This window comes from Epinephelus moara, chromosome 9, assembly GCF_006386435.1.
Source record: "Epinephelus moara isolate mb chromosome 9, YSFRI_EMoa_1.0, whole genome shotgun sequence".
NCBI lineage: Eukaryota > Metazoa > Chordata > Actinopteri > Perciformes > Serranidae > Epinephelus > Epinephelus moara.
The window spans coordinates 25,878,896-25,889,799 of NC_065514.1; the positions used below are offsets into that span (position 1 = coordinate 25,878,896).

At 38.1% G+C, this 10,904-nt stretch overlaps 1 protein-coding gene across 1 annotated transcript in view; it reads left to right on the plus strand.

Moving 5' to 3' along the window:
- Positions 1–3,513, plus strand: part of amacr (alpha-methylacyl-CoA racemase) — a 15,005-nt gene extending 11,492 nt beyond the window's left edge. The window contains exons 5-6 of the mRNA XM_050053350.1: positions 837–1,023; positions 2,353–3,513. Coding sequence (XP_049909307.1) covers positions 837–1,023; positions 2,353–2,762 — 597 coding nt within the window. The 3' untranslated portion in view covers positions 2,763–3,513. The remainder of the gene's footprint in view (positions 1–836; positions 1,024–2,352) is intronic.
- Positions 3,514–10,904: the final 7,391 nt, after the last annotated feature.

The window sequence follows — 10,904 nt, forward strand, 5'->3', positions numbered from 1 at the left end:
CAACATTTCTTAATCAGCCTTGCTTATTTAACTGTTGAATAGTTGTATAAAAGCAATATCACACTCGAGCTCGTGATGTTATACTCGTATATCGTCACGGCTGTGATTGTCTTCGGCACAAGGCCGCAGGCCGAGTGCCTATGACCAAATCACAGCCGTGACGATATACGAGTATAACATCACGAGCTCGAGTGTGATATTGCTTAATTACAATCATATATCACATCTGATTACCTGATACTGGGTAGATGATTTTGGTGATCTCTACACTCACACAAGATGTGACACTCAGATACATTCTCAACATACATGAATATAACCACAACTGGAACCATAGAGTTTCACACTTGAGTTTATCAAAGACAAATTTTAATGGGAACCCATTCAAATGACCACATGTGAAACCTGTCCCCATCACTGGAGCAGGGAGCTGGTGTTTCATAGTAAATGTCAATAGCGTATTCTTTGTGCAGTCTTTCTACAAGCTTTGCCAAAAAGCTTAGTATTCATCAAGTAATTGCCTCTTTTTAATATTATTGCAATCGCACAACATTTCACCAGCTGTGTGTCCTCTCGTCATGGACAAAAGGAGCTGCTTTCTGTATAAATATGCTGCCGATATCTACCTAATTCAACCTCTGCCACACTGTGAAAAAGCTATATCCTTGGACTGACAAACAGAAGTAATAAATGAATAACTTGTAACAGAAAAATGCATGCTCTTTTTTTCACTACAAACACAGCACTGAAAATGAATTTAGCTTTCATTTATGATTTATGTATGCCTAGAGTAATTATGCATAAAAAAGAGCTAAAAAATCTCTCACCCCCTGCAGGTGGAAGGAGCAGCATATGTAGGTTCATTTGCATGGAAGTCTCGTAGCACTGGTATGTGGAACCATCCCAGAGGACAAAACATGTTGGACAGCGGAGCGCCTTTCTACGATACCTACAAGACTGCAGACGGAGAGTATATGGCTGTGGGAGCCTTAGAGTCGCAGTTCTACGGAGAGCTGCTTAAGGGTAAGAAGTATGCAAACACAGACTGGAGGCATTTTATTCAATGACATAAACCTCTTGTGGTCACTCATGTCACAATTGTGTCTGTGCCATGCAATGAACAATAGCAAAACCTCAGGGGGAAACTAAGGCACAGGAAGGACACAGCATAGAATGAAACACCCTCGTCTCCTGAGAACACTGACCTCTAAAAAACGTGATAGACTGACAGCAGAAAAAAGCAGCAGGTCGGAATAAGGTTTGGACACTCATGCCTTTTCAAACCATAAACAAGATTTTGAAACGGATCCTCTGGGGATAAAGCAGAGCTTGGTGAATACCCAAAGTTATAAACAAGCGGCAACCTCCAGGGCTGTCTGGCTTATGAGTCAGATCCACTCCTCACTCCTCCGCTGCTCCACTCCCTCGTCCAAATATGGTTGTTTCTGGCTCCAAAAAACAATAATGGCGACTGCTGAAATGCCGAACTTAAGGCTTCAAGACTGCAGTCCACAAACCAGTGGGTGACGTCACAGTAGCTATGTCCATTATATTATACAGTTTTATATAATCTATGTTTATAAAGAGCAATAGCAGTGATGCATCGTGACATTGCTAACATCTGTGACAAATTCAATGCATCCTGTAAAAGGCTCAATGTAATCCCGTTACAGTTTTTTTTTTACGGTTGTTTAAACATTTCTCTTTACCAAATTCATCTTTTCAAAACAATTTTTTTTCTGAGTGTGGGGACCACGGGTATCTGTATTAGGCCCACCCCTTCCCACGAGTCGGGGTGCTTGCATTGTATGTCACTACCTTTTTTTTTTTTGTACTGCCCTTTTCACAAAAAAAGTTTTTATTTCAAACATACAATTCAGCACAATTTTTAATCATCCAAAACATCCAGCTCTCACACATCAAGATCAACTCTCGCACTACAAAACTGAGAACACGACAGAACATGGTGTCCACAAAAACCCCACCAACAAACACTAGCATTATAATATCTTATCAACATTGTCTTTTGAAGTTTATTTTTTATTAATTTGTTTTTTGCATGCATAAATAATCCCATAATGAATCAATGTGCACACATGTATAGGGTAGCTACAGATACAGTGTATATGATGTGGTGGTTGGGTTCAGTTCATGAAATTTAAAAGATGTTGAATGCATCTTGTGTCAAAGCAATAAAAAGATCCACAGTGAAGTCCACTTTGATGTCTGTTGTGAAGACTGTGTGAAGACTTGTGGTGACCTCTGCTCTAAGATACTGAACATTTCAAAGTTTTGCATCATTTCACTATTGATCTTCCTCCCATTACATAACTCTTTTTCTTCTTTTCTCAGGCCTAGAGTTGGATGCTGGAGACCTACCTCCTCAAACGAGCATGGCTGATTGGCCAGAACTGAGACGCATCTTCACACAGCGTTTTGCTTCAAAAACACAGGCAGATTGGTCAAGGATTTTTGATGGCACTGATGCCTGTGTTACACCTGTGTTGTCTTTCGACCAGGTGAGCTCACACCCACATAACCAGGAAAGAGCTTCTTTCATGAAGGACTCCAGCGGGGAAGAGAGTCCCCGGCCGGCCCCGGTTCTCTCTCGGACTCCTGCGAAGCCTTGCCTTGCCCCTGACCCTGTTATTGGAGAACACACAGTGGAGGTCCTAAACGAGTACGGCTTTACATCGGCAGAGGTAGACCAGATGCTAACAGCAGGGGTCGTAGAGTGTAATGCTGTCAAAGCAAAGTTGTAGAAACATAATTGATATCAGTGATTGACTTTTAACATAAAAAGCACAATGGAGTAATTTTCAGGCAGACCTGCCTTTCAAATCATGTCTCACAAAACTGTAAAGAAGTCAGAACAGGAATGTGGGGAAATGTTCTTTTAATGAACTGCAAATTAAAACTGAGAAAGGAAGATAACATACAAATGTGTTGAGAAAGAATAAATGCTTCTCCATCTCACCGCATTCTCTTGGGGGCCAGGGAACTGGATGTACGAATGTGAAAGAGTTTACATATCACACCGACCTTAAGTGTAGAAGAGTCTTTGACAAGGTGAACGGCCTTCCTGTACACTGTGCATGCAGTTTGGGTTAATCAATAGAACATAGTCTTTGATTTGAACATCTGCTTCCTCTTCTTTTGGTGCCTCTGTTGCCCTCAGTCTTAGGAGGAGATGTGCTAAGTTTTCCAGCCTTTCCATGTGCCAAAAGAACTTTTTCTTTACACAGGTAATCAGTTGCACCAAAAATATCTTCTTTGCCTAATGAAATTTCTTGAGTTGTATTTGACTAATTAAATGTTTCATCTGAATACTAATAATGTATTAGATGAATTCCAGTATGGCTACTGGACCAACCTAAGCACTGAAACCGCTTGATTAAAGGTTGTAATGGTAGTTTCAACAGATTTTAACAAGGGTGCTGTCCTCTTTTTGTTAGATTTGAGTGCTGCATTCAGTACAATAATCATGGTATTTTAATAAATTGACTTAAGGAATGTGTAGGTCTCTCTGGTGCACTACTTGACTGGTTTCACTTGCACTTGTCTGAAATAAAGAAAATTATACTGTAGGCGACTTTGTGAAACAGACATTTGACTTTGACTACTGTGTTTCACAAGGAAGCATCCTAGGTCCTGGGGCCGCATTCACAAAGCTTCCTAGCACTAAGAGTTGTTCCTTGTGATGAAATTCTTAGAATTGGGGCATTTTCTTAGAATTTCCCCTTAAAGTTAAGACTAGGTCCTTGTAAAGATAACAGTTATTCACAGGGTATTTTAGCCCTAAAAAGAGCTTCTAAGATGAAAAACTCTTAGGAGCAGGGAGGAGGACTTTTAAGAGGCTTAAGGGTTTCTTAAGCAGAGGAGAAAATGGTGGAAACACAAAGAGCTGGAGGACAGTGAGTAAATGAAACGCTATGGATTAGATTGTGCAGCGATAATAGGGGTATGCACACATTCCCAAAGCAATAACGCTATAATGCCAGAAACAAAATAATCACAGCACTAAGATATTTGAAAAACTGGAAAATGCAACAGAGCAGCAGTGACGACTTGAGTCTGTCTCAACCTTCCATCAGCAGAGTGATCACACTAACATTGACAACACTTTCACAGTCAGCAGCTCATTCATTTCCACTGGGTGTCCACACCTTGCAAGCTCACAAAAGGGTGTGTTTGTGACAACCAATCACATCTGTTAAAAGATTGCATCATTACTAGTAATGGGGTCAAACACAACTCCTCACTAAGGTAAACGTTTCTGTCCCTTCCTTGCTCGGAGTTGCACTAAGAACTTTCCAAAATCTCTCCTAAGCTAGGACTCCTTACTGAAAGTTTTTACGCTCTCTGAGAATATTTTCAGAATGTTTGTGAATGCGGCCCCCGTTCTTTATTCCTTTATACATTCTCCCTCTGGGCAACATAATTAGAATATATAGACTTCTATTAGAAAGGGATTTCTGCAAGAAAGCCCTGAAGGCAAACTCCTCCTATGTGCCTCTCTCCACCCTAATCTATGATGAGACATTTGAAAAGCCATGTGATTTTGATCACATGACACCACAGTGTGTGTTAATGTGCATAGTTTAGACTTTCATTTCGCTGAGGAAGACCTACAGCCTCTGGAGCTTGGATGTAGTGTCCCCCATATTAAGACAAATTTCACATACTAAGTGCCACACAAGAAGTTTAAGGGAATGTACAAGTATCAATCACCACAGTTCAGTTATTTCTCCCAGAAACATAACACTAATACGTAATTGCATATACTGTTAGTGTTGTAGCTCCCTCCGTGATAAACAATGAGTCTCTGAAGTGAACAAAGTAATTAATTAAGCAGAATATATAATTGAAATACAAGCTAAGTGTTTATTATTCTTCAGAAGAAGAATATACCTCAGGGGACAAACTAGTTTGTTGTGGATTGTGTTTACTCATCAGTAGCATTTTGTACATTGAAATTTATTCAGTTGATGTCACTTGTGCAGCAGTTATTCAGTCACTACACTGCAGCCTGGTGGTGCTGCCAAAGGTTTAAATGATTACTTTTTAATGACTGAATGTTCAGGCACTCTGTGGAGAGACGCCTAATGATAATTAATAAACATCATTTATGTAAATCAAATGCAGCACGTCTATATTTCAAATGTTTTTCTGGTGTTTCCAGAGTCAGCACACCTTTATTTCAGTTAGAATTATTGCAATACTAAATTAGCAATCACCTAGAGATACATGTTAATTCAAACTTGGCTGTGTAAAATCTTTGTAAAATAATTAAATAAAATGCAAATGTGTCCTCGTGCATGAAATACTGTCACTTATCCCACTATGAACACCTGTTGTGAAGGAAAGGTGACTAGAAACAGGCAGCAGCATGACACTGAAACAGTGTGAGAGAAACTGAATGTAGGAATGACTTTTGTAGCTGAACAGTGAGTTTATGGATTTTAGGTAATAGGATATAGTGCAGATTATAGCTTTTTTCCATTGTGTGTATTGCCATGAGCCAATTTGTTATAAGCTGTAAAAGGTCAGCATCAAGAATATCATGACTTACAATGAACTGCCTCATCAGGAAACTCAAATGTGGCTCTGAAAAGAGCACAAATGTCTTTTTCTTTTAGACACGAATAAAATAATACAGATGTTACCTGGGTTTCAAGTTCAAATCAGCAGATAGCTGAAATGGGCAAAAGTTTAAAAAGTCAGTTCACTTAAAACTTTTCTGACTTGCCGCTGATGGTATTCAGCTGCGTGGGTAGTTTTGGTTTTCTTAGTCAAGGTCTGACTCGGAGATATCTGTCTCTGAGATGAGGTGAGTGGAATTTGTGTTGGTCAAATTGGTCTCCAAATGGCGTTTGGAAAAACTCTGCAGCATCATTTTAAAGCAGTTAGTCTGAATAACACTGTGATTCATCACAACCTCCAGTGGTTATTGACACCATGGATGGATTAACCTGAAAATATGCTGCACATTTAGACATAATAATAATTAGCTTTGTAAGTTTAGATCTCTAATCAACGAGCTTTGTAAATTACCAAAAATAATTGATTTAATCTGATCATTTGGCAGTACCTCTATGACCCACAAGATGGTGCTCTAAAGCCCATGAGTGGGCTGCGGTCCCCTGCCGGAGAATAGCTAGTTTACACTAATATTTGTTTGCTAGCAATGGTTTTTTTAAGGTTATTTATTTGGCTTTTTGCCTTTATTATAGAGAGGATCGTCTAAGCTCCTCTGCTAGCAGTGTTCTTGACCGCCTTTGTTGATGTAGTGCTGCATGTATTCAAACGTTAATGCTCAACTGTCCACCTGCATGGAGACATACCACTACAGCTGAGTGAGAAAATATGTTTTTTGTGATTTAGGTAAAACAACCCTTTAAAATTATATACATTTTGGGAAATTTGCTCATACGTGATCTAACTGAGAGTTAGATGAGAAGATCAGTACTTGTGTCTTGTCAGCCTTGTGTCTGTTTGGTAAATATGAAACCAGAGTCAGCAGGAAGTTAGTTTAGCTTAGCATAAAGACAGGATTTAGGAGGAAACAGCATGCCTGGCTCATCTGCCTGAAGATTAAATATGTCTTCCAGCACCTCTAAACCTCACTAATCAACATGTGACATCTTGGTTGTTTAATTCATACAAAAACCCATACATAACAACAACAGTTGTCACGCCATCTGCTCGTCACTAAGCAACATGCGGATGCTCCTGTGGTCTACTATCTTTATTACAGTGTGAAGATGTGCGTCACATCACAGTTTACATGATTGTTCTTACCCTTTACAACTGAGGTTTTTCCTCCAACAACAGCTCTGTTCACAAAGTTATCTTTCACTTCATGAATGTACTATTACATATGTGGTTGTAGTATTTATCCTTAAGGCATGTAGGTATGTGAGGAATGTCAGCGGTGTGACTCCAAACATCTGACTCTCACCATGCCGGGCCAAACTCAGGCCAACTGACTGTAAGCATATAGCCTGAGATTAGTGCAGGCTTCAAACACTATTTGATATGTATGTGAGCTGAATTGTACAGAATAGTTTTGGCCTGTGAGATATAGTTACCAGCAGGTATTCAGCTCACACACAGAGGACTCACAGAAAATATTAGAAGATTTCAAGCTCCAAGGTGTCACTAAATAGGTGAATTGAAGTTGTGCTTTTCAATGCATTATTTAAATGGAGGCCATTTGTCATTTGATTTGCTGACAGACTGAATTTTTAACTTTTGAATGTGTAGCAATAGATTGCACAATCTTTATTAAGAAGGGAATTTAATTACATAACTTTTCTTTCCCCAACTTCTGGTGGTATAATGCAGCTATGCACATTTACTCAAGTACTGAACTTAAGTACAAATTCATGTACTTCTTACTTACTCCAGTGTTTAATATCATGTCACTTCCTTCTTATACTCCACTACATTTCAGAGGTTCAGAGGAAAATATTGTATTTTAACTCCATTACAATTATGTGATAACTTAAGTAACAAGTTTTACTTTACAAATTAAGATTTTTGCTCACAAATCACATGAAAATGTACAAGTGAAGCTGAAACAATTAGTCGATTTTTCTGCACTGAGTACTTTTATTTTCAATACATTTGTTCTGGTTATACTTAAATACTTTTACTTAAGTAACTTTTTTTAATGCAGGGCTTTTATACATACATAATACATACAGTATTTTGACAGTATGGTATTGGTACTTGTTTGTGTAAAGGACTAGAATACTTTTCCAACACTGCAAAGTTCTTATTTTTATGTTTATTTCAGTTTAAAACTACGTTTTTAAGACAACCGGTACTTACGTCTGGGGCAACAGCAAACAGATTGTTTAAATTGTCTGCTGGTTCTTTTTTTCTTCATTAATCAATTGATTGTTTTATCCGTAAAATTTCGAGAAAAAAAAGTGAAAAACAATTTCCATTATAATGACTTAAGTTGTTCTTTTATCTCAGACAGGATGTTACATACCTTGACATGTTTCGGCGGAAACTTCCGCCTTCCTCAGAAGTGTCACTTGGTGGTGACCACTAAGCAACCACCAGTGCTGCTTAGTTACGAGCGACTTACATACTTTTACTTAAGTAACTTTTTTTAATGCCAACCACCACCAAGTGACACTTCTGAGGAAGGCAGAAGTTTCCGCTGAAACATGTCAAGGTATGTAACATCCTAACATGTCTGAGATAAAAGAACAACTGAAGTCATTATCAGAAACTAAAGACATAATGAACACCATTGAACTAATTTCCATTATAATTTCCCAGAGTCCTTAAATGTATTGTCACATCAGACCATCAGGCCAAAACCCAAACATATTCAGTTACCTATCATATATGACAAAGAAAAACATCAACTCCTCACATTTTAGAATCTAAAATCAGCAGGTGCTTGTCATTTTTAATTGAAAAATGACTGAAACAAAATATACTGATTATCAAAATTGTTGCTGATCAATTTTCAGTCTATCTGCTAATGGAGAAAGTCAATGAAGTCATAGAATAGTATCCCTCCTTTGCTATTATGTGCTGTTTTCAGCTCAGCTCACTTTGTCTCCTCTGCAACAGCAGACCTGACACTGTCAGACACTGAATGCTTTCAAGGGGATTTTGTGCACTTTCTATATGTTGCTTATTCTATATTTAAATGTTGCTATGTGCATATCTGTAATTTCCTTTGAACTGTCTGTGAAAGCAAGTATCTCTCTGGAGCAATAGGATTTAATTTAAAGCTAATCTAATGATGACAGAAGGAGGATCACACTTTAATCTGCCAGGTGATTGCACACATTGATGTGTATGTATATATCAGCGTGTGGACTCAGAGCAATCTCACAGGCGATGAATCACGCCTGTGTTTTCTTTCATATTAACACATATCTGGCTTGCGTTTAAGAAATAGAAAATGACCTTTTCCTTCCGCTCCTACCTTTCTCTCTTCAGTATCAGGGGATCACATGGAGCATCACTTGATTAGCTTAAAGTGCTGCTGTAGTCGACTACAGAAGAGCCCTTGTGATTTCATGGTTTGGTGACGAACTCATCCATCAGTACAAGTGGTTTTGGGGGGAGGGTACATTCTTCCATTGTTATCCAACAGTATGACTAATTTGGCCACCAAGCCAACTGAATACAGTGCAAATCAAAGACGGTCTTTTGAAATGATAAAATTTACATTTTCTCTTTTCCAGTCTTTATAGCTACTTAGATAGATTTTGATGAAAGGTCCTCCCCATTCGTTAAAACTCTGCCTCCTTCTGTGATAGGTATGTACTTATATTAGAGGTGTGGTCACTCAACTCAACTCACTCCCAAAATACCATCTAATCATCTCCCAATGATTAAAGTCAACAAGACTAAAGGCCTTTACACACCAGGGGAATAAATCACATGACAATGCAAACTGCTTGCCTGCATCAAGACTATTCATACTGGCAGTAATCTGGATTTCCGACAGTTGCAACATGCTCACCACTGCTGTGACATTGTGACATGACCTCAGTTCTCCACAACGTGATTGGTTAATGCCTTTATTCGTGGTGCAGAGGCTTGTAAAACTCGACTTTGTTAAAAAGAAAAAAATTATGACGCTTTTTCGCTGCTTAATATTCACGTTCTGTGTGAAAGTACTCACGACAAAAACAACAGTTCAAAAAAATATATTGAAATTCGAATTAATTGCACGTAAAAAACACATCCTGTGTGTAAAAGCCCATTGAGTCTCAAGCCATGTGACATGCTGATGTTAAACAGGTATAATGTTCACCATCTTAATTTAGCCTGTTAGCATGCTAACATTTGCTAATTAGCACTGAACATGAAGTACAACAGAAGATGATGGGAATGTCATTGTTTTTTCAAGTAGTCAGTCACAATTAAAAGTATCAGACAAATTAATATTTTGGCATGATGATGGCGTTAGATTAAAAGTTTAGAGATCACCAAAGTGATTATAATTTATCCCCAGGTTGATATGAATGTTTGTACCAATATAACAATAGATCCAATAGTTGTCAAGACATTTCACTCTAAAACACAAATATCAACATATAGAGGAAAGGTCATATGATCAGTAGTGTTCATCCACTGGGTACCATGAACGTGTGCACAAAATCTGATGGCAATCTGAGTTGCAGTTTGCACCAAAGTGGTGTTGCTATAAAAGGAGAATTGCCATTAATAATAATATTGCAAATGGAGATGCCAACGCCTGTCTCTCAAAGGCAATACTTGTTTGCAGTGGCTGGTTTTGATATATGTTCTTCAAAAGTTTCAGTTCAAAAGACCTAGAGTGCAGTCCAAGCTTCTTTACCTTTAATTTTAAAACTCTTCAGGCCATCTAAAATGTTTACTTACTTCAGCTTCCCTTAAGGTTTATATTGAATTCAAGAAAGCTTGCTTTAATTAGAATTATGCCTCTTTCATAATGTCCTCCACAAAGAATATGAAGAATAGGCTTCTGTAATGTAACTTCAGTGTAATTTCCCTTTGGGGCCACTTTCAATCAAATTGATGGGCATAAATAGTAAGATTTAATTATCTTTTTAATACTGTCTTCCGTTGATATATTAAAAATGTTAACCTCTCTTTTTTAAAATATTCTGTCATAATGTCGTAATGTACTGTATATATGGCTTCACGTTGCATTGTTGTTCATATCACGTCCACCTTCAAGCTAAGGTGTGTGTGTGCGTAGCAAACAGCAATTATTTCTCCTTAGAATCCATTTACGTGAATTTTGATCTTGCGTAGCTTTGATATTGAGGTCAGCTCTAAAGCCAGACTGTAACATCTCAGAATGAACATTATTATTCATGAATGCAATCCAGTCCTGGATTCAAACACTAAAGTCTGAGGGTTAAAGTTCAAACATC